A 26,030-nucleotide genomic window follows, 5' to 3' on the forward strand; every position below is an offset into this window, starting at 1 on the left:
AAAAATGGTGCCCTTTTTGCCTAACTTTTACAAGTTACAGTAAAAATTAAAATTCGTAGAAGAATGTTTCATCTAGGCCAACTTCAGCCAAAGTTTCATCAACGGGAGTTTTCAGTTAGAGAAGAAAGGTTTCTTACCTTCGAAAATTGACATAATTCATCTCACACCTTAAAATTGTTACCGCAAAGTAGAACTTTAAGTTCCTTTTAGGCTTAGAAGTGTTACGTCTTGTTTTAAGAAGGAACATAATATGTATTTTTAAACTAGTACATACTCAGTGTTTTGAAACTGAATTTTGAATTTGGACTCAAGTTCCTCACAATTTTTATAACTTTTATTTGGCAATTCAAGAATTGGTGAAATTTCCTTAAATTTATTTTCACAGAGTATTATATTAGGCCATACTTATTTTAAATCTCAAGCCATCTAACCACTTAATATGACCATTTTGGTCTTGTGTTTTGCTTTTTGTATGTCTCATCCATTGACGACATATATATTGAATACTGACACAAACTCTTTTTTGTACATTGAACTTTGGTGATGCAATTTTGAACCCAGAACATCAAGTTACTATTAAAATTAAGCAGTGATTTAAGGAATGGTGTTATGTTTTTATTAATTTTAAACTAGTGTTGTAAGAAGTGCCGGCCCTGTGGTGTAGGGGTAACGTGCCTGCCTCTTACCTGGAGGCCCCGGGTTCGATTCCCGGCAAGGTCATGGTCGGTCGGTCGGTCGGTCGTAAGAAGTGGTCTCAGATCACACTTAATCATTTCAATCTTAACCCATTCAATTTCAAAAGATTGTTATATATTCATGTTTACTGTGCATTGTTGTTTTGTATGTTTATTTTAAATGTGTCAATGTATGTTTTCAAAGGTTTTTGGCTGAAGATGACGCAGAATAAGCATTAGCGTTGAAACCAGTTCCATTTAACAATTAAATGTTGTAATTAATATTATAACATTGTTTTGTACTGAATAAGTGGACCCATTATTTTGTCCCTGTTTTATAAATGAAGTTATTATAAATGATAAAAAAATTAACATAATCTTACAATTTAAATACCTTGGAGAAAACATTATGCACAACTTAAGCAAGAAAGCAACATGGATAAATAGAACCAACAAAATGAAAAAAGCACAATTTTTAACCTGGTCAACTTATAACAAAAAAATGCTTTTCAATAGACACTACGATCCAACACTACAAAATTGTACCTTTGCCCAAAGCCACTTAAGCTTGTGAAACCTTGTTCCAAATTACAAATGAAAGAAAAACTGATCAGCTCCTCAAAACTGAAAGAAGAATTATTAGAACTTGCATAAATAAAAAGTACGAGGTTGAAGAGGTCTGGAGTATCCTCCTCAATGAAACTGTCTATCAAAAGATTGACCCAGTGACCAGCACGATGAGGAAGAGAAGAATCTCTTATTTCTTTCACGCCTTACAATTACCAGAAAACGGGATATTACGACAGTTAATGATGAGAAATCTTGGAAAGAAAATAGGAGGGCATTGGATCAAAGAAATTCAAGAGGATCTCAAAACAGCTGAACTCGAAATTACAGATGCAGAGAAGGGCTGTAGAGATTTCAGACAAATGAATAAGTACTGGGCAGATAAGAAGAATCAAACAGTACAACCTTCAAAGTAAAAGTGTACATGGAGGACTCAAGTGGTCCAATGTGGCCAATAAAGTTAATAATAATAATTAAAAAAAATAAGAATGGATCCGAAAAGGATAACTAAAAGAATCTTCGACTATTTCCGTAATATTTAAAGATAAAAATTTCCGTAATAAGAAAACCAAGCCGAACTGGTTTAAGGAAACTGAGAAGGACCTAAGAGAATTCCAAATTATGGAAAAGATGCTTGTAGATGGATCTGCAAAGAAAATAACCAAAGATAAAATAAAGAGGTTTCAGGACAGGGTGAAGCCCAAACGACTATACAGAATTTCTGAAGAAGAGAGGAAGGCAAGATCTGAAAGAATGAAAAAGTACTGGGAGGACAGGAAAACACGACTCGCTAACCATTGATAGATCTATCGTACCCCAAAGAGGGTAAAACGAACAAGAAGAAATAAGTATTAACTATACGTAGGTATTAACTAAATTATTCTTTGGTCGAAGTTTCAGCCAAAAAAGTCCTTGGATCCACAACCACCCGCTGTGGGTGGGGGACACAGACGAAGAATTCACCCACGGTATCCCCTGCCTGTCGTAAGAGGCAACTAAAAAGAGCGACCAAGGGATGATCAAATTAGAACCAAGAAACTACTTGTGATTAGTACCACCACACGGGGAACACTATGGGTCGCTTTTACTTGCGCATAGTACCACTATGTTGGTTACCAAATAGGTTTGTGTTTATCAGCAAACGAAAGCGCGACGGTTTTTCAGTAGCTGTGATTAATAGCACTACAGGAGCGACACCATGGGATGAGGGAACCCATGGTTCTGGTTTGCCTATGATTAGTACCCACTATATGAGGAACACCACGGGATAGTACGAGTCGCTGTGGTTAGTACCCTTATGTGATGAACACCATAGGTTTGCGTTGCCTGCAAATGGCACCGCAATGTGCGAAACAGCATAGGTCTGTAAATCATGTGCGAATTTCATTACCTGTGAGTAGTACCATAACGTGTGGAATACCGCGAGTCTACGCTACTCTTGATTAGTACTGCAACATGACAAATACTATGGTTCTACTTTCCTAGCGATAAGTACCATTGTGAGGGGCCGCTGACTTGGATTTTGGACCCCTTTTGACTACAAGTATCATCGATTCAGTATTGTGCTATAGAAGCAGTCCCTTGGTCAGTAATGTTATTGATCTACGCCAGCTTCTGTGCATGTGAGGCACTGTGGGTCGATTCCACTGATCGTTTTAAATTCATATCCATCCATCCACCCACCCAACCATCACGTTTTGAGTTGTGGTCAGTGGATGTTTTTGGGCTTTTAATTTGTCATTTAATTTCGTACCATTAGGGGCCGATGACCTAGATGTTAGGCCCGTTTAAACAACAAGCATCATCATCATCATCATCATCGGAACCACAACCTTGTGGGGTTCTTTTCGCTGTCCACATCCTGCCGTTTAATTTTGATTTTATGACATGGTTTTAACAATTCTATATTTTATTTAATGTTCCAAAATTGTTTTAAAAATAATTGTTTTATTAAGCCCCCTTGTCGCCACTATAAGAAGTATTGCGTAGGATTGATAGAGGTGAGTCATTATGTCTCTTCAGTGAAGCCCAGGATTTCCTTGTCAGCTGATAGTGAAACTGCTGAGAATCCAGTCAGCCTGTGAGCTGAAGACTATACATAAATAAAACTGCATATAGATGAAATTATATCCTTCAAAAGGAGCAAAAATTATATACTTCACCCTTCTCTTCGAGTGCATATCTGCTTCAATTTTAACACTATGTAGCAACATCTCACCTGACTAAAATCATGTTTCTGCAGTTCCTGGTACTTCCTCATCTTGCGCTCAATACTGAACTCAGACATAGCCACTTGGATCTGCTGGCTCAAGGTCTTGAGTTTCTCGGTGGTTACTTCTTGTAGTTTGGTGTTCATGAAGATCTGGACAAAAACAGACTACATGAGACCAAATAATAAGAAGCTGTATGAAGTTTTAGTCCTGTAACAATTACATTCACAATCAATTCAGAGAGAGAGAGAGGGAGAAAAAAATATATACACTGTACAGCATGCCAAGATTAATGATTATATGAGTACTGATGAACTTGAAGTTCCACTGAGTTAAGGATTATAGATTATAGTGTACTTGATATCATACTATAATATAGTATAATGACTTGAAATTATAATGCTGACCTTTTGACCTAGACCAACTCAATTAGAAATATGAAGTGAATGCACATATTGCAAAAAATGTCAAAGAGTTTGAATGTTGTTTTGAATCACACTAGGCTGAAGAACTTAAGCATCACTGTCATCTCATCCAACGTGAAAAATCTGTGGTGACAGAACGTGCTCTCTTTTTCATAAACCATGAGGTAAAATTTGAGCAAAACATGCTTCTGGCTACCACCTGTCAGTATCATTCTTGCCTCTGCTGAGAAGCAGTGGAGGTTATGAAACGTGACAGCTGTTTCAAAAGGAAATAAGAGAGCGTGTAGGTTTGGAGACTGTTACTTGCTGCCAGACAACAAGAGTTTGAACGCACTGGAACACGCTGCACAGGCCTCAGTAACAACAATACGATAAAAAGGAAACTCACCGCCGCTTAGCTTTCAGATACTTTTAAAGCACGGATGAACACCAACTTTCATCTAAACAAGGGCTACCACAGTGTAGCTGAAATGTTGACACTTTAAAATGTCTACACCACCTAATATCCTGAAAAAAAAAAAATCTAAGCTTATTAATTGATATTGGCCAGGAAAACCTGCACCAGTACATCAGCCATCTCTACGGAGAGCATATCTGTGGAGATATTTGACAGTGATAAATTTAATCTTCAACAGTAGCCTCCATGGCTCAGGTGGCAGCACGTCGGCCTCTCACCGCTGGGTTCCGTGGTTCAAATCCCGGTCACTCCATGTGAGATTTATGCTGGACAAAGCGGAGGTGGGACAGGTTTTTCTCCGGCTACTCTGGTTTTCCCTGTCACCTTTCATTCCAGCAACACTCTCCAGTATCATTTCATTTCATCTGTCAGTCATTAATCATTGCCCCAGAGGAGTGCAACAGGGCTTGGCAAGCGGCACAATTCCTATCCTCGCCGTAAGATGGGGTCTTCATTCATTCCATCCCTGACCCGGTCAATGACTGGAAAACAGGTTGTAGGTTTTCATTTTCAAATTTCATCTTCAACAGTACGAAGGAATGAGGAGGAAGGCTAGTTTTCTGTCATTTCTAGCATTCCTCTTGCACTGCCGAGACCATTAATGTCATACCAAGTTTAAAAGCATGAAACATACCCAATATTCATCCCAGACAAACTGTATTTACCACCGCACTGAGAGGAGGTTCATATGCAGCCATATACATGATACTCCGAAGTACATAACAGGAACATCCCAAGCTCAGCACAACTCTGCAAAGTAGGGACTGGAACTTAGTGGACTGTTGTGCCACTTTTCTCTTGCACACATCTTGACAGAAGAAGAAATTCCATAGTCTTCAACCAGCAGAATTTGTACTGTCCTTGGATACTTAGAGAATTGTCATCAATCTCTCTGACTACCATTTAACTGATAACAAATGCTCAATTGATACAAGAGGAAAAAACTCCCACTCCCACAGAGGTGTCTATTGTGGATATCATATTGCACACTGAAACTGCAATTCAACCCCCTCCAATGAATGAGGCTGAAGAGGCGTGCACTGATATTAGCAGAATACTGCAAACTTCTGTTCTGCTGAAAAGTAACATCACTGTGTAAGAGAGAAAGGCACTCCAAGAATTGAGAAGGAATTGTTATCATACTTGTGGACAAAGAAAACTATTGTTATCATGAATGCCAGTGATTAACACGTTCCGTGCGGTTCGGGTCACCATGTGCCCCGAAACATGTTACTCTTATCCGTCGGTGCGAACTTCCCAGAATTGCGAAGTAAGTAACTACGTCCTAGTTACGAATTTCCGTTAACTAGTGGCAACATAGTGTTCCAATTGAAGCAAAGGATCGAGTCATACTGCTAGTTTTGATCGGCCCACCGGTGACCCGAAGGAAGTTTTTTTCATCTTCCATTCATATCGCTTCGGGTCACCCTGAGTTCCGATTGTTGTCTGACCGATATTTTTACGCGGGAATCGCTTAGCGCGGTTACGGTGAATGAAGAAGAGAGTGTTGCTGCCCGCAGATAGTAGATTGTTGTTTAAGGAGTACCACCCTTCTGATATCTGCTTTCTACATTGCTCTTAGGAAAGCCAATAGAGGTTATTGGAGTTATTGGAATAGTTATTGACATATTTACTATCTTCCGTATATAATATTTACAAGCAATTTCAAGTCCTTTTTTTAGGTATGGAGCTTTAACATTCTGACACACCGGTGGCACGGAAAAGAAAGAGGCTTAGGACAGCATTGGGGTGGGCCTATATCATGTTCCGTGCGGTTCGGGTCACCATGTGCCCCGAAACATGTTACTCTTATCCGTCGGTGCGAATTTCCCATAATTGCGAAGTAACTAACTACGTCCTAGTTACGAATTTCTGTTAACTAATGGCAACATAGTGTTCCAATTGAAGTGAAGGATCGAGGCATACTGCTAGTTTTGATCGGCCCACCGGTGACCCAATTATTTCCGGGGTCATTTCTGTTTCACGCAATTGTTGAATCGGAACACTGTCGCACAGGTAAATACGCTGGAATGTCTCCTCAACAATAACGCACACAACAAGTGCACTTGCATTGTTTAAGATTTAATACTAGGGAGTAAACAAAGTCAAATTCGTCAGGTCACCGGTGACCCGAACCGATAATAACTAAAGGCAGCATCGGGTCACCGGTGGGCCGATACGACGTAACATTAAGTCATCGAAAATCACTGCCGCAGGGAACGTGTTAAGATTGTTTCTCAGATAGATTTCCAACTTCTTTAAAATAGTTTTTTAAAAATTAGGTAAACAATTGATAAATAATCTGGCACCTGGGTGATAGCCCAAAATACAGATCAGGGGGTGATTGATTGGTTGATTATTATACTATAGCAATTGAAATACATCATGAGTAAAGAAGTGAAATCAGAGATAAAGGCTTTTTGCAGCTGGTGTTATTCTGTAAAGAGTAATAAATTTATGGTAAATTATTCCAATCTCTATCTCCAATTCATCATTTTGAATTCGAACTTTAAATTCATATTATGATCTTTCCTACTTTAAAAAATTACTTTCCAGCTAAAATCATTCCATGTCACCAAGCCACTGATGGCTCAAATCGTACTGCTTAATTAAGCAACTCGTGTGCTTACTACCAAGTCTTACTACCCAAGTTTTGCGAACAGCTTCATAACATTACTCTTTTGTCAGAAATCACCCAGAACAAATCATGCTGTTTTCCTTTGGTTCTTTTCCATTTCTTGAATCAAGTAATCCTGATGTGGGTGCCATACATTGGAACCTATCATCGTTAAGTTTATCAACAGTGAAGTCTTACCAGCGACTAATATTCTCACACCTTACATTCTTACCACAAGCCATAAACACCTTCATAACCATATCAAGAGATCTGTAACCTTTATTTAGAAGCTCATTAATTATCTCAATGGAGAACTTTCCTTATGTTAACATCCAGTTACTTATGATGATCCACATGAGGTACTTTTACTCCATCAACACAGTAATTAAAACTAGGAGGATTTTTCCTCTTGATGAATCTTACAACCTGACTGTTCACCCCATTTACCATCATATAATTGTTTGCTGTCCATCTTACAAATTCATCGAGGTCTTTTTGCAGTCACTCACAGTCCTGTAACTCTGTATTCTATACAGTATAACATCATCCCCAAAAAGCTTTAGCCATATCATTTATATTTATATATACACTGCCGGCCAAAATTTCCGGACAAGCATTGAACTGTTAAAGAACTGAGATTGAAAGAAAACAACATACCTATGCAAGGAATTGACAAATATATATTCTAAAATATTTTACAATTAAACTGTTTTTTACATTACATCTGAACAAGAAATAGACATTGTGTACAAATTTACTCCCACAGATCATCAGAACACATCAAATTCTCTTCTCATCAAAGAAACCCTGCTTTACTGCAGGTACACTTTTAACTATTCTTGGCATTCTCAGAACAAGTTTTTCTAACACTGATGCAGGTATACTTAGCCAGGCATTCTGCAAGAAGTCCCACAGCTTTTCTGATGAATAAGGACACACTTTTTGGACTTACCGATCCAACACCTACCACAGCAGCTCGATTGGATTTAAGTCCGGGGATTGGGGGGGGCCATTGCATTAAAAACAATTCTCCAGAGTTTTGTTTATTCTGCAGATTATTCACGCAATAGCGAGACATGTGTCTGGGATCATTGTCTTGTGGGAGGACAAACTCACATTGCTGTCCAGATGAAAGAGCATAACGAGATAGGATGAAATGGTAGCCGTTTTTGTAAAGTGCTCCTTAAATTTGGTGCAGTCTACCAACTCCACTGAATGTGAAACAACCCCAAATCATCACGGAGCTCCCTCCAAGTTTCACTGTAGGTGTTATAGAGTAGGGTGCATTTTTTCCTCCGGATGAGTTGGCCGTGCAGTTAGGAGCGCACAGCTGTGAGCTTGCATCTGGGAGATAGTGGGTTTAAATCCCACTGTTGGCAGCCCTGAAGACGGTTTTCCATGGTTTCCCACTTTCAACCAGGCAAATGCTGGGGCTGTACCGTAATTAATGCCACGGCCAATCCCTTCCCATTCCTAGGCCTTTCCTATCCCATCGTCGCCATATGACCTATCTGTGTCGGTGCGACGTAAAGCAAAATAGCTAAATAATAGCATTTTTTCCTATGCTGAACGTCGAACATAAACTCATCGCTATTGCCCGAAAACCTTCTAAACTTGGTTACAGTAATATATTCTGTCATTAAACAATAATTAAACATATTCGTACAAGTACATATGTTTTGTAATACCAATATAAATGGTCCGTTTTCCAGCTAACTCATTCCTGGTTGCCAGCGTTTCACCCCTGATTGCTATGTTGGGCTCATCAGTTGGTTCATAGCACACCCACCAAGACGCATGGCCAGTGCATACCGTGGAGGCCACTGCGTAGGCTACTTGGAGCCACCGGCAGTGCCAATGCACTATGGGAGACTTTGTCTCATTACCAAAAATTGATGCCTGCTTGGCTATCAGATGATATAGATGTTGATTCCCATAGGGAACCTGAGATATTTGTCTCAAATGAGTAAATTTATATCAATTAATGGTCTGTTATTAGACATTATAAATTTTCCAGCTAACTCATTCCTGGTTGCCAGTGTTTCGCCCCCGATTGCTAAGTTGGGCTCATCAGTTGGTTCATAGCACACCCACCAAGACGCATGGCCAGTGCATACCGTGGAGACCACTGCGTAGGCTACTTGGAGCCACTGGCAGTGCCAATGCACTATGAGAGACTTTGTCTCATTACCAAAAATTGATGCCTGCTTGGCCATCAGATGATATAGATGTTGATTCCTGTAGGGAACCTGAAATATTTGTCCCGAATGAGTAAATTTATAATACAAACTAGCTGATGTACCCGTGCTTCGCTACAGAATTCTAAATTTTATACAGAATTCTAGGTTGTGTAAACGTTATGAGCAAGATTGTATTAAGTTGCATAGCTCTTAACCTTGCCCTAGAAAGAGGACGGGGAAGTCTCCAACATCCTTTCTCGTATGAAGACTGGGTTAGGGAATTTTCATTGTAATGGTAGGCCAGCTTGCCTACCGTCAGTCACAATCAGGTTGGGAAGTTTTCATTATAATAGCAGACACTCACTCTCCGCCTGCCTTTATAGATTCTCAGAAAGACTCTCTTAGTGGTTTTCCTAACTGAAATGAACATGGGTCATTACAATGATGTCAGTAGGAATGGTGCGATTAAGAGCAATGCTTTCATATGAAATACTTGATCTAATGAAAAACCACACATTTTCTCACTTTTAACGAACAGTACAATGCTGCCGAACTAACAGTCCAAAGCTACAGAGCTGGAATGACCAAGACGCAGACATCCGTGATCTGCGAACAATCTTCGTCCTTTTTTCGGCTGGGGGGTTCGAATAGTGGATAGTCCCAGGGCAAAAACTATGCCCGTTTACTTATCCCTTTCTTGGGAGTACCCGATGAGTCGGAACAACCTACTCTAAATCTCCAAGTTCTATTTTCTAGAAGTTTAGCTACCCATTCAATCACTCTTTTGTCTAGTCTAACATCCCTCATTTTGGTCAATAGTCTCTCATGATCTACCCCAACAAAAGCCTTGGCTAGGTCAGTAATGATACAGTCCATTTGACCTCCTGTATCTAAAATATCTGATGGAATATATTGCTGGAATCCTGCAAGTTGAAACTCACTCAAATAACCTTTCCTATACCCGAACAACCTTCTATCAAACCGATTAGTAATTTTTTAGGTGTGTCTAATATAATCAGATAGAATGTTTTCCCGGAATTTACATGCAACACATTTCAAGGTAACTGGCCAGTAGTTATTCACTTTATGTGTGTCACTCATTGTTTTGTACACTGGGACTACAATAGCAACTCTCCATTCATTTGGTATAGCTCATTTATACAAATAGTAATCAAATATGTACTTCAGGTATGGTACTATATCTCAACCCTTTGCCTTTAGTATACCTGCAAAAATCTTATCAATTACAGCTGTTTTTTTAACTTTTGACTTTTGTGTCTCTTTGTAAATATACCTATGATAATAAAGATATTTACAAAGAGATACAAAAGTCAAAAGCTAAAAAAAAGACTCCTCTTGTACCTTAAAACGATTCTTATGTCAAAATATCTTTACATACTCTGTCTAAATACTTCTGTCTTCTGTAAATCCTCACTTACATGCATCCCTTGTTCATTAGTAATTCTTGGAATGTCCTTCCTTGAACCTGTTTCTGCTTTAAAGCACCTTTATATGTTCTTCCATTTTTCACCACAATTTATATTACTGTATGGCCAATAATGCTTACCATCATCTTATTCTTGGTCAACTTCTTTTTGCTAAATTTTGTAGTTAGTTCCTTCAGTCTCTGTCTCTCCTTCCTTCCATGACCATTCCTAACTCTGTTTCTTTCTAACCTGCACCTCCTTTTTAAACTCTATTTCCCTTTTATTATACAGTGTACAATTCCAACTCTATATCTTTCTAACTTGCATCTCCTTCCTAATCTATTTAATTCTCTGTTATAATATGGTGGGTCTTTACTGTTTCTTACCACCTTTAAAAGGTTCATACCTGTTTTCACATTCTTCAATAATTGCTTTAAACCCATCACACAGGCTGTTTACATCAGTTTCTGATTTAGCTGTCCTACCAAAATTAACATATTTACCACTTGTTAGTGCTCTTTCTGCAATTTTCTTTACCTTCCAAGTTAACATTTGGTAAACTGAGATCACCCTCTAGAATCATGTTCCTTTCTGCATTGTTCACCGCATAGCTGATTATCTTATCAAATAATTCTGCATCAGTTTCACCCCTTCCAGGTCTGTACACTAGTGATGGGCAATGCTCTTGCTCAAGACTCTCGAGACTGACGTCACAGATCTTGAGACTCCCACAAGAATCTCGAGACTGATTCTCCTGTGCTGCGAGCTGTGCGACGTCCCATTAACTACAAATGTAAACTTGGTACTATATCATCAACAGTTATTGCGTGAAATAACGTTCTCATATGGAAACGTGTGAGCCAATAAATTTTGTCAAAAGGCTGAAAAAGTACTGCGTGTTGAACTATGAGCTTAATACCATTAATGAAAGTAAAAACCGAATGTCAGTATCTTAAACTGTTCACGAGTTATTTCAGGTGGACTTTGTAGCAGAATAACCCTGTATAATTTTTTAATAACTGTAGATAGGATGTACACCTACTTGGATACTAGAGGCATTCATTATTCAAACTTGAGATGGAGAAGAATGTACTTTGCTGTATATGCAACCCCATTACACGTGAGTGGAACGTGTAATCTAAAATGCCCAAGTTTGCTCCAATTCATTCAACAGGGGTGATGGGCAATGCTCTTGAGACTGATTCTCTTCTACTGCGAGCTGTGCAATGTGCTAGTATCTACGAGTGTAAGCTTGATAGTATATCATCAGCAGTTCTCATATGGAAACGTGTGTGATGATAAATTTTGTTAAAAGCCTAGGAAAGCACTGCATGTTGAACTATGAGCTTCTTAATACCATAAATACCATTAATGAGGTTACTTAAAGGATACAATAAAGAATTAAAAGAAAAAAGTTACTTAAGTATGATTTGTCCATTATTGGAATATGCAAACAGTGTTTGGGATCCTCACCAAGAATATCTAATAAAAGAAATAGATAGTGTGCAGAGGAAAGCAGCAAGATTTGTAACAGGGGATGTTAAAGAAACTAGGGTGGGAAACTTTAAGTAAGAGAAGGGAGAAAACTAGTCTTATAGGATTATACAGATCCTATACAGGAGAAGAAGCATGGGGAGATATCCGTGAGAGGCTTCAGTTGGAAAATAATTATATCGTCAGGACAGACCACAAATATAAATTAGAAGGAATTTTAGCAGAAGCGATTGGGGTAAATTTTCATTCATTGGGAAGGGTGTGAAGGAGTGGAACAGTTTACCAGGGGTAGTGTTTGATCCTTTTACAAAATCTGTACAGATATTCAAGAAGAGAATAAACAGCAACAGAGAAAATAAATGAAGTGTTAGAGGGCATTCGACCAGTGCAGGTTATTGTAAATTTAAAAAAAAATGTGTGTGAATAAATTAATTCCATCCCCTGGTCTAAGGAGTTGGGACAGCCAAAGTAGGGGACTGCCTGTAGGGGTGACGTACAGTGGGGACTTCGAGGGCCCTGGGACCGCTACGGTAGCTGTGAAGGCCCTTCAGGAACTCTGAAAAGTGGTGGCAAAAGGGGCTCTGGTTAAGACGCAGCAGGTTTTTATGCTACTTAGGTTCCAGAATGGGTAAAATAATAAAAAATTAAAAAAATAAAATTAAAAAAAAAGCAATGTGAAGTTTAATCTTATACCAGTTGTATAGTATCATTTGAAGTAATTCCACATACTGTATATCAGTTGACTATATTTGTAAGTAGTACAGGAGATATTATAAGTAGAGTTTTGTAAACAATATAAATGTATTAAGGATGAGCTGTGTGTTTAATATAAAAAAATTGTTAGCATAAATTGTATAATATTGTATTATAGGAAAATTTTCTTCTCTTGTTAATTTAATATTTAGTGCTTGACAATAATGTATTTTAGTGTACCATTTGCCACTGAGGTAGACACCTCATTTGCAAATAAAAAGATTTTGATTTTGATTTGATTTTGATTAATGAAAGTGAAAATGGAATGTCAGTATCTAACAGTTCACGAGTTATTTCAGGTGGACTTCTTAGCGGAATAACCCGTATAATTTGTTAATAACTGTAGATAGGATGTACACCTAACCGGCTACCTCACAATGTTGTTGACAGCGTAGCTTCTTGTGATGCAGACCGGGCCGGAGGTGTTCTGCGATGATTGCCCTTCATTGATATTATATGTTTTTAAGCGCTGGATCAGCCCAGAAGTATTTCTGCTGACATATTTTACTTCTATTGAATAAACAACACAGTGGGCTGTACTATGTGGCATCTCTTCAAAATAACTGACATTCACGACTTCCGTTGCATTTCGGACATCGTCTTCAACTTGTCGCGTACAACTAGACACAATTACACATTGCACCATCATATACCAAAGTACCTAATTATGAGGCAATACTCTATAACATTGTAAGGAATTATTTCCTTTGTCACCAAAATATCGGTAAACACAAGCACTGGTCATATGATATTGAATGTCAGGTCTGATAACGACATACACCTGCCTGTCAAGAGAATTGGAGCAAGCATTTTAGATTACACATTCCACTCATATGTAATGGTGGTTTCATATGCGGCAAGGCGCAACTTGCCTCGTCTCAAGTTCGAATAATGCAGGTCTCTAGTATCCAGGTAGGTGTACCTACAGTAACTGTCAGTTTCTGTACTTAGCCTACTCATTCATGTACTTACCGCTGCATACAATGCCAGAATGCATATCCTTTATAATTATTTTATACTGCGTCAAAATAGACCTCGGTAGAAATTAAAGGAATGAATACCCTACTCGCTTGTTGACACGTATTTATGGAATGGAGAAGGCGCATGGCTTGCTATTCACATACTCAGCATAAACAACATTCAGCTCCTTAATACCATTAATGAAAGTAAAAACGGAATGTCAGTACCTTAACTGTTCATGAGTTATTTCAGGTGGACTTCTTAGATGAATAACCCTGTATTATTTGTGAATAACTGTAGACAGGATGTACATCTACTTGGATACTAGAGGCGTTCATTATTCAAACTTGAGATGGGGAAGGATGTGTTTTTCTGCATATGCAACCCCATTACACATGAGTGGAATGTGTAATCTAAGAAAAAAGCTCTCGAGATCTCTCAAAATTTCTCGTGAGAAATAGTGCCCATTACTACTGTACATCCCAAAAATGTCTAGTTGCCTACTATATTTAGAGATGAGTTTTATAACTAGAATTTTATATTTCTCATCCTTTACATTTTCATACCTTATAAATTCCTCTTTCATCAGTATGAATACTCTCCCTCCTTTCGATTCTATTCTGTCTCTAATATAAACACTCCACATCCGGGAGAAAATTTCTGCACCCATACTATCACTTCTCAGCCATAATACAATATATACATACATACATACATTATCATTATAGACTGTTATGCCTTTCAGCGTTCAGTCTGCAAGCCTCTGAGAATTTACTAAACGTCGCCACAATCCTCGATTTGCAACTAGTGTTGTGGCCTCATTTAGTTCTATACCTCTTATCTTTAAATCATTAGAAACAGAGTCTAACCATCGTCATCTTGGTCTCCCTCTACTTCTCTTACCCTCCATAACAGAGGCCATTATTCTCCTAGGTAACCTATCCTCCTCCATTCGCCTCACATGACCCCACCACCGAAGCCGGTTTATGCGTACAGCTTCATCCATCGAGTTCATTCCTAAATTAGCCTTTATCTCCTAATTCCGAGTTCCCTCCTGCCATTGTTCCCACCTGTTTGTACCAGCAATCATTCTTGCTACTTTCATGTCTGTTACTTCTATATATGTAAAATTAATTCTATTCCTTTATTTATAATACTTATACATTTTAATAGTAACAACTTTAAGTCATTTTTATTTGACATCCATTTCCAGGTAATCTTATCACCGCTCTCTAGTCCACCCTGTTTCCCTGAATGTACCTTCCTATAATATTTCTAAACAATCCCCTAACTTAATCATACTCATAATTTTTTTTTTGTAGGCTATAAATAAAAATATTGCTTGGAGATAAAGTTATGAGTACCATCAAACTGCCTAGAGTTGACCTAGGATTCGAGAGTCCACAGGTATGTAGACTTCATTATTGCACATATTTCTTGTAATCCAACTGTCTATGAACCACTGTTGCAGGCTGTCAGCTAACCTATATGACAACACAGCATGTACAGTGCTTTTTATAATATATTAGAAACTGAGGGATGTTCCACCATTCAACACATTGTAAAATATATTAAATTTATTAAGCGAAGACCGGTTTCAACTCCCTTGGAGTCATCATCAGTTCTTGTAGAATATCAAATCACTCTATTATATTAGTTATACGTCAACATGGAAATGAAAATCGTAACCTATGATGCAGTGCTTTTTAGCATGAAATTTTTCTGGCACATAATTCTTGAACCTGAATGATTGTAAAGTCAATGGTAATAATGCCAACAGGGTAATGCTTCAAACCATTTGGTAATTTTCAAAATGTTGTACCCCATATAACTTCTGCCCTAATTGTCCTCAGTCTACCACAGTGATATCATTATTTTGGAAGTGTAAAATGAAAAACTACAACCTGTTTTCCAATCATTGACCAGGTCAGGGATGGAATGAATGAAGCCTCCCATCTTGCGGCGAGGATAGGGATTGTGCCGTCTGCCGAAGCCTGTTGCACACCTCTGGGGCAATGATTAATGACTGAGAGATGAAATGAAATGATAATGGAGAGTGTTGCTGGAATGAAAGATGACAGGGAAAACCGGAGTACCCAGAGAAAAACCTGTCCTGCCTCCGCTTTGTCCAGCACAAATCTCACATGGAGTGACCAGGATTTGAACCACGGAACCCAGCAGTGAGAGGCCAATGCACTGCCGCCTGAGCCACATAGGGTTTATTTTGGGAGTACACTTTTCTGTCCGATGATACGCACATCATAAGTCAGAATTTACATTCAGAAGTCAGAATGAAGCAAGTTAAGAAATCTGCCCATTTTTTAACAGTACAGCAAATTCTTTGGTAGTGATATAGATGATATAGATGTTGATTCCCATAGGGAACCTGGAATATTTGTCCCGAATGAGTAAATTTATAATACCAATATAAATGGTCCGTTATTGGACATTATAAATTTTCCACCTAACTCATTTCTGGTTACAAGTGATTATTTTCATTTTGACCGTATTGAAAATCAATTATTAAATGTTGAGCATTAATTTATGGAACCAGTATTGAATAGGTGGTTTCAATAAATTAATGCTCAACATTTAATCATTTCTGGTTGCCAGCATTTTGACCCCATGTGCTAAGTTGGGCTCATCAGTTGGTATTTAGCACACCCACCAAGACGCTTGTCTGTGCATACCATGGAGGCCATTGCATAGGTTACTTGGAGCCACCAGCAGTGCCAAGGTACTATGAGAGACTTTGTCTCATTACCAAAATTGATGCCTGCTTGGCCATCAGATGATATAGATGTTGATTCCCACAGGGAACCTGAAATGTCATGGTGACTGTGCTAAGTACCAACTGATGAGCCCAACTTATAGTACACGGGGATGAAACGCTGGCAACCAGGAATGAGTTAGCTGGAAAATTTATAACGTCCAATAATGGACCATTTATATTGGTATTATTAAATGCTTTGGTACCCAGAAATTTTGTCTGGCAATTAACTGAGAAAAATATTGATAGTAAATTCATGAATTAACAGCCTCATTGTAGTTAATGTATGAATGTGTAAAAATAATAATTGATTAAATGTTGAACTTGTATAATCTCAAATTTTCCCATCACAGACACTTATGCAATGATAAAAATAAAAAACACAAACACTCAAATAAGGTGTTCGAGACTGACCAGCCTGTGAGCAAAATCTCAATTCCCTGTACTGACTTTGAAGCAGTTGTCAACTTAACTCCATCTGCGGGGTTGGGTTGAATTTCAAATTTATTTTTTTTTTCTCAGCCATTACAGGAGTTCAGAACAAGAAACACTTCACAAGTTTTGAGCTATCATACACTATTTCAAATGTGAATATGGTTTAGTTTCTGTGTGAAATAGTATCAAAAGTATGCAAAAAAATGTGGTCGACTCTAGACGTTAAGACAGTGTATCACTTTTACAGAAAAAAATTAATAAAATGTAATGGTTGACATTAACCATCTGCCAGATTTAATTTATGAGGCAAAGCATGGTTCAGGTATTTTCATTTTCCCCTAAAGTGTTTGAATTTTGGTTTAATCATTCAAATGAATTCATATTGAAATGCCCTCGGGTACAGACTTGAGCAGATACCGTACTCTTACGTACTACAATTACACTAACATTAAGAACATTTATCAAAATTTGTAATGTACCTCAATTGCTTCATCTAATTTTTGTTCTGCTTCAGAAAGTTTTTTAAATTCCGATGCCATTTGTAGTCTTATTGATGACTCTGTCTTCATTTCATCCTCTTCAACAAGAGATGTGTCCTCTGCCTGTTCTTGGTCATAGATGTATCGTTCATGGAATAACTCCGAGATTTTGGCTTTAGCTGCTTTTACATTCATGATTGCTTCTTGTAGAGGAGATAATGTTTGTATATCTCTGCAATATTAAAGAATATTTACAGTCAGGAAATGGAACATTGTTAATATCAGCATATAGAATTAGCAACAATTATATCCTAATAAAGGCCCAGATCCATTTCTAGCATGACACTTGCACTGTACTTGCACTATGCCTTCTGGTATGAGCTAGAAATCTATCTCAGTCTTAACCTTGGCTTTGAAAATGTGAAAGTGACTGAGGTATAAACAGTTCTAATAATGCATTCAGTCCCTGACATGTGAACGGTGTGAAAACGTCTCTCATAGGGTCAGCTGGAGCATGTATTTCAGTGGGCCTGACGATCTGATATGTATCAGCCTTTCTGACTCAGTGAGTACACTTCTTCTATGGTGCCTAGGCTGTATATGACAGGTGATGGCAGAGCTGGTGAGGCTGAAAAGTCAACATAAGTAATCTACTAGTACAGAAGAATCCCACTAACTCAACTCCTGATAACTCAATATTCCATATAACTTGACTTGACAAGAACTAATTTCTTGTACCTTTCTAATCACTAATGAATTTTACTGAACAAAAGAGCTATATTTACTGAGTGAGTAAGTTGGCCATGCAGTTAGGGTCACGCAGCTGTGAACTTGCTTTCGGGAGATGGTGTGTTCGAATCAGTTAATCACCACTGATCTGCATTTAGGGCAGTCACCTAGGTGGCACATTCCCTATCTGTTATTAACCTAATCTTTTCCTAAATACAGTAATTGCAAAGAATTTGGAAATTTATTTTGAACATCTCCTTTGGTAAAATATTCCAATCCCATCTTCGGCAGCCCTGAAGGTGCTTTTCCGTGGTTTTCCATTTTTCAGACCAGGCAAATGCTGCGGCTGTACCTTAATTAAGGCCATGGACGCTACCTTCCCAATAAAAAATTAAGAGCCATGTTTCTCCCTCCTAACATGACTAGTGGGTCAACCAATAGAGCAGGGCATTTTGGAAGCACTGATGAAGAGATACAGACATAAACTTCTTTCTTCTCTTGTCTTAACTGTGAAGGAAGAGTGCGACTTTATCAGTAAACTGAAGAAAGTAGACATGCTTGTTGTAGGAGGGTGAATATCTGAATCTTTGTATGAAATCAAGCATATAAGCCTCGTTCATTCCTGGAGAAAGTTGGTCGACCATCCAGGAAATGAGTTCCAAGAAAGTGGCATAAAAATGTATAATAGTGAAGTTACTGAAGTAACTTCCAGGCTGCAAAGGTGGTACTGGTGGCGATGTTGGAGTATGGATGAGGCAGGATGAAAACTATGAACTTTTATATAGCAAAATAGTTGCACTAGTGAAAAAGAGTGAAGATAAAATTGAATATGAATTGGAAGGAGAGATGGAAGACAATGGAAAAGTTAAATGACTCACAGTGAAGGACTATAGGCCGCTAATGGAATGCTCCATTACCTGGAGGAACGAAGTGCATTTGCTAGGGAAATTTTGTTTCTCCGTTGCCTATATAACAAGTTGCATGGAAACAAAATGAGTGCAAAAGACAGTCAAGCATAGAGACTACAAAGAACTAGTCATTTCTTCAGTTTTGTACACAAGTTTCTTTTTTAATTTTTAACAATAATTTTAGGGTATATTGTACTTTCCTGTGTTCTTTTTTTTTTTTTTTTTTGCTAGAACTTTCTTTAGAGTAATATGCAGTAAAATATTATGATATTTGAATAATCCACTCTTTATTCCGTAAAACTTGACATTTCAGAAACTCGACATCCTCTCAGTCCACATTAGGTCGAGTTTGCAAGATTCTACTGTACTTGACTGAGGACACCTGATCAGTGGCCTCAGCCCTTGATGGGAGTCAATGACTAGGTCACTAATGTCCAGGTTTGGGTAAAGCAACTGAGTTTAAATAATAATAATAATAATAATAATAATAATAATAATAATAATATCATCATCATCATCCTAAAACTACAATATTTTAGTATAGTCAAATGCAAAATTTTTTCCATTCATTGTGATATTTGACTTTAGTCTATGATGATTAGAAATGTCGCAGTTTGGTGTGGTACATTCCTATTCTCCTTTATCAAAAGAAAAACACTCTTTCAGCACCACAGTGTAATTAACTTGCACATTATGTATACATCATCATCATCATCCTTCCAAGTATTGGGCCATGTGTCCTGTTACAGTCTTGCATTTTCCCTCCATCTCTTCAGTGGATGTCCTACAGATCTTTTTCCTCTGGGTTGGTATCGAAGAATCTCTTTTGGAAATCTACCAGATTCCATCCTTTGTATATAACGTTTCCAGCTTTCCTGATAACTGTAGATGTACTGTAGTCAGTTATTGATTGTACTTTCAGTTCTTTTAGCACCTCTTCATTCCTTTTATGGTCCCATTTTGTATACTCTGCTGTACGACACATGAATGTCATTTCTCGTGCTGTAATTCAAGACAAGTCTGGAGATCTTAACGTCCATGCCTCATCCATAGCAAAGTGCTGGTTTAGCTAGAGTATTATAAAGGCGCAATCGAGTATGTTTCTGAACAAATGATGGTTTCATGATGTTAATTATTCCTGTAGTTTTTGTGAATTTATTAATTTTTGCTGGTATATCTAATTCTGATTGTTATGATAAGTTGTACCTGAGATAATTGAACACATTTACTCTTTCCAATGTTGAGAGAGAGAGAAATGCATTTATTTCTGCTTCCCCCATTTGGAGGCTGCCAAACAGACAAAGCTTACATGAAAATTTGATCAATAATTACAAGGGTTGTTTAAAATATGTCCATAACTGATAGGTATACTATAGTAAAGCTTACTTAATAATTTTTTTTAAAATGTGAATTAGTCAATAATTTTGAAATCCATGGGGAATTCCTCATAGGACAAAGATATCTAAGAGTATAGATGATTTTTTACTATTGCTAACGATCCTTTTAGAGCTGCTAACCCAATGTCCTTAATAAATTTGTTATGTAAATTAAATTTCTTACACAAGTTGTGAAGTGTGTGAGTTATGGTGCCTTGTGCTCCTATCATCAATCTTAAAACGTCTATGGAGTCCACATGATATTTTTCGGCATAGTATGGAATGGTAGGTTCATATATATCACATTTCTCCTTGTGTACATCATGTGGTTGAGTGGATGATGCTTCGGTTCTAACTGTGGGGTCTATTATGAACCCTTTACTTGAACCCAGTGGTCAGTCCGCCGGCTTGTCCCTGTCTGAGACAAGCCATGTACCTCTCGTAGACTATATAATGCTCTTCTCTCAAGGCTTCAGCAATCATAGATCGTATACGATGATGTCGTGAATTCCGTAGGATGCCATTAAATGGACAGGAACCCAAGACATGAACTGGAACTACATTTGCTGTCGGTTTCATGGCATTTCTCCAGTCGCTACTGGTTAAACCTTCGGGTTTTCTTACCCACTGATTGGCTGGTGTGTATTCCTTATACAGTGTAACACTCTTACCCTTTTGTGGTAAGGCACACCAAGCACTGAATTCTTTCTCACAGAGTTGTTGTCGTAGGAGCAAGACCTTGACCGATTCGTATACAGTATTCAGGAGTAGGCCAAGTTTTTCGAAGCACTTCTCTGTTTCTGTATGGAGGTTTATGGTATGGTTAATATGTATATTGTTGGATCGTTGGAGAACTTGGCATGCATTTACGTGCTGTAGATAAGCCTCCCAACCACACTTGAAAAGACCAAGTCCTTTAAACTTTTTATCGGAGTATAACATGCTGTCTGGTGTATCTATTGGAAGCTGAGAACTTCTTTCAAGGTGCTTTTGATAAGTTTGCCAGTATCAGTCAGGAAACTCACAGGTGTTCGATGTAAAGGTGTAGTGTGGAATTTGTAGATCAAAGTTGGGCAAATGTAGGTTGATAGCACATTAAATTTCTGGTGTGGTTGCAGTAGTGGAGTTGATGCTAATGTATCTCGTTTACTCTTAAGTTTTTCCATCGTTAATTTAGCATCAAATACAGTAGCGTTGTGATAGTTTACTCCAAGGTAGCATATTGTCTCTGCAGGAGTTATAGACTTAATTTCATTGTAACCATCTAATGTCAGAGATTTGTAGGTAGGACTTCCTTTTACTATGGAAATGGATTTAGATTTGTTGACATTGATTTTTAGGTCAATATCTTCGAATCTCTTGATGGCCATTTCAGTGATATTTCTAGCTGAAGTCTCGTTTTTTGCTACAATCAACATATCATCAGCAAAGCCTAGAAAGGTTACGTTAGGAAGGCCTGGCATTATACAATATCCATGTTCTTCCTGGAACTCTGTTCATAAAAGTTCTTCTAAAATGTGGTCAGTTGCAATGTTGTAAAGTGCCAGTGATAAGGGAGAACCCTGCATTATACCTTTATTGAGAACAATTGGTTTGGTCTTCCTGTGATGGGATTCTATTTGAGTAATGTTATTAATCTGTAGTGCCATTATTAGATCAGACAGTTTTTTTGGTAGGGCGAGGGAGGAGAGGGCATTCTTCAAGTGTTTATGCCCTACGTTGTAAAAGGCCTTAATGATATCCAGGAAAACCAGGTTACAGTCAACCTTTTGGTATTTGGCTGATGTCAGAATAGATTTCAAGATGGAAGTGTTGATATGAGTGCCAGCAGAGTTTGTAAAGCCATGTTGATTTTCATTAAAGCTCACGTGGCTACGTAGTTGTGTATCTAATATATACTCTATTACTCTTCTCACTAGTGAATAAATGGTTATTGGTCTCCAGTTATCTAGATCCATGGGGTCTCCTCCCTTATGGATAAGCACGGTTCTAGCTCTCTTAAGAATCTCGGGCACCAGTGTTCTTGTTAACATGGTTGTTGCAATCAGTGCTATAATCTCGTAACATGTGTCATGTTTAAGTGCCCTCATAAATATATGGTCTGAGCCAGGGGATGTGTCAACGGTTGTTTTCTTTATTGCATACTCTACTTCTTGTTTAGAAATGACAGTATTCATTATATCTTCTAATTCTACATATTCTGCTTCAGATGTGTGTGAAGTATATGTTGATCTTTCCAAATCATTGGGGACTGAAACACGAGAGGAAAAGTAGTTGTGTATTTTATTTATATCTACCTTACAGACCTCTTTAGTGTCACTGATTGCCGCACGTACTGCCTTTCGTCTCTGGTTGTAGTATAGGAATTGAATTTTTTGGTATTAATACTTCTCATGGCACTTTAATCTATCTCTCTTAGTCGCCCTTTCTGGATTGCTTGATTGCGTAAATTTATGTTGATTGTTAAGTAACTTTTTTTCTCTGCCGTATCTCATAAAATTTAACTGCTGGGTGTTTTGGACCAGAAAGCTGATGCATGGCTGTGGATAAGGCTTCCATGAATTCTTTGACATGATTACCGAAGTCATCGTCATTACCGATATTCTGGAATTCCAACTTAAATTTTTCCATCGTTTCGTTGTATGTCTTGTGTGTTTTGATTTTGTATAAACAAACTGTGATTCGTTATGTCTGGTGTGTTAATATTTTCATTGATATTACCTGAAAACAGGATATCACTATCATCTGAAAGGGGTGCATGACCACTTCTTGCTGATTTCCATTCGGGATGCTTAGCTAACAGTGCAGTTTGATGTTCTTGTGGATGAGATCGGCTTATGAGGGTGCTCACTCCTGGCTTCCCTTTATAGAATTTACCACAATGTGGACAGGCTGTGGTGTTAACAACTTCATCGGTGATAATCTGACTTGTCGTGTTAGGTGATTCATCCAAGGGTTTCATTTCAGGATGTTAGAGCACCCTTATTCGCAAGAACGGAATTAATAATGGCATGGCATTTAATATAGCCTTATGGTGTTATGATCACTAATTACCAACTGTGTAATTTGCACATATCACCATAGAAAATGACATCTAACAGACATAGAATGGTATTAAAGTGTTGACCATATGATAGGTAATACAGACATGGGATCTCGCTGGACTTGGTTAAAGGAAATGGACACTTGAGTGGTCAGATTTTCATTCATCGTTATGTCTTGATGGTGTGACTGAGGATATTAAATAGGCCTTTAATTGAACATGCCAGTACTTATCAAATAAATATTAAGAAGTAAATTTAAAAGGTCGAAATAAATCATGTATCAAAACATAACCTGTACGAATATTATGCATGGCCATGGCAGCAATAGTTAAACATAAACATGCATATGGTACTCACAAATATAAATAAAAAGCCTTTCTGTAAGTCTGTAAAACACTGATAAATTACACAATACACTGTCAAAACACTATAAAAACCCAACTAAAACAAAGAGGGCAGTCAACCAAGTAAAATATCTCTAAAAATTATATAAAATATCAGTATCCAAAGTTAATCTTGTCTTTCCAAGTCATTGCCTTTTAGAACACTAAACATATTTTACTAGGAATTGGTTCTCTTTCCTTGAAGGCCATTATTTTTGTCTTCTCTGTTGAAATAATCATATTACAATCTGAGGAAACATTTTTTTAGATTGTAAACTGATCTTTGTAGGTCATCTTCCGTCATAGCCAGCAATGCAACATCATCAGCATATAATACGGCGTCTAGGTGTTCGAGGCATCTGTTTATTGATATTGATCAATGGCGTCCTTGTTTCCATTATTGCATTCATACATATTATAAAAAGTAGAGGGGAGAGTCCGCAGCCTTTTCTTACACCGCCATTTATTGATTTCCACTCAGTCTGGTTCTTGTCTAATTTTACAGAAATGAGATTGGATTTGTAGATGTTGTAGATATTGTTAATAATCTGTTGAGAGACACTGTCTTGTTTTAGAATTTCAAGCAATTTGTTTCTGTTTACTCAGTCAAAGGCCTTTTTTTTTTTTAAGTCCACAAATGCAATGTGTGTTTCCAAATTGAATTCTCTACGTTTTTCTATTAATATATCTTTATAGTGAAATATGCATCAATGCAGGAACGCCCTTTATGGAAACCTTGTTGTTCATTCCCCAATTTATCTTCATATTGTTGCCATTGATGCTTTCACGGCCCGTACTTATAGACATGATACTGTATAGGCTTTTGGGCTTATGCCGTGTCAAGAAAATAAGGTGAAATTCTTTACGTTTTGCAGAGAATTGTGCTCCACGAGAAAGGCTTCTTAAACAATGACTCTTTGAATTTAGACATTATAATAGAAGTGGAAATGGTATGTTCATTCGCCACCAGATGGCTCACAGGACGTGGCACAACACTAGCACTCGAAGTGGAAGCTGACAGAACCGTCAAAATCAGTATAAGCGGTTCACATAACGTGTGTACGTAACATATGGGATGACATGTGTATGACATAGACACAAGCCTGGAATGAAACTTCTGGCGACGAGGAATGTACGAATTTGGAAAACACCAAGACGAAATAACAATAGTTGTCACCGGTTGGTGGGACGGAGAATTGGAACTACAGTGTGTTTGGAAATGTAAATTTTAATTTTTTTTTTTTGCAACTCTGGACTCTACTGGAATTTTATGGAAACATCAAGAAACATTGAACTGTATGAACATTTCAACATGCAAAAGTGTTTTGAAGTGTTTTTTTTTTTAAATGTAGTTTTTATGTAATCTGATGTAAAATTTGTAAGGTGATTTATTTTGGAGCATCCTGTACCTACCACACGTGTGGTTTCCTATGATGAAATTTTGGGTGTTGTAATCGTAATGTTCCTGAACTTGTGCAATTGCTAACGATGTTAAAATGACCATATATGGTTACGAGATTTCCTATTGGCAAAAAGGTCCAGGAATCTAGGGTAAGTTTGATCTTATTGGTTGATTGTAATCGGGCCATTTCCGGCCTTGTGGCCGGCTTGGGAAAAACGATGCGTGAGCTCGGCGTCTTTTCGATCCATCGATCCGACCGCCCAAGCGAGCGTTCGCGCTCGAGGGCTACCCTCGGGAGCTCCTGCCTTTCCGAGGTATGTGTTATTTCAGTGTTTTTGCAATGTTTTCTGGTTTCGTTTCATTTAGTTTAATTCCTTTTGTGTTTCATTATTTCTTCGCTTAATGTCATTTTAAAGTTTAATTTGATGTGTCCGAGTTTACCCTAGGTTCCAATTGCCGTAGTTTCAAGTCTTTCATCCATTAAATACTTTCGTTTTAAACTATACCTTTAATGTAGCATCACCTTCATTGTTAAAACAAGTTTTATGTTAAGTTACTTAAGTATGTCTTGTTTCCGTGTCGTGGAACTGTATTATGTAAAACTTTGTCATTTTTAATATAGTTGAGCTAGAGGGTGTTTCTTGCAAGTCTTTTCTCCCCCATAACGTCATACGTACCCATGGACCTCGATAAGGGCTTCCCAGCACGTTCCTCATCCTGTCTTAGTTGTCATTTTTAGG

General features: G+C 37.8%; 1 protein-coding gene across 3 annotated transcripts in view; it reads right to left on the reverse strand.

The window, feature by feature from the left end:
- The window catches only part of LOC136877694 (uncharacterized), a 101,655-nt gene that overhangs the window by 40,700 nt on the left and 34,925 nt on the right, over window positions 1-26,030 (reverse strand). For all 3 annotated transcript variants that reach the window (XM_068228492.1, XM_068228493.1, XM_068228491.1), the window contains exons 4-5: window positions 17,449-17,680; window positions 3,460-3,603 (exon numbers count right to left, since the gene is read on the reverse strand). In XM_068228492.1, coding sequence (XP_068084593.1) covers window positions 3,460-3,603; window positions 17,449-17,680 — 376 coding nt within the window. The remainder of the gene's footprint in view (window positions 1-3,459; window positions 3,604-17,448; window positions 17,681-26,030) is intronic.

The sequence above is a fragment of the Anabrus simplex genome, chromosome 7 (assembly GCF_040414725.1).
Source record: "Anabrus simplex isolate iqAnaSimp1 chromosome 7, ASM4041472v1, whole genome shotgun sequence".
Classification (NCBI taxonomy): Eukaryota; Metazoa; Arthropoda; class Insecta; order Orthoptera; family Tettigoniidae; genus Anabrus; species Anabrus simplex.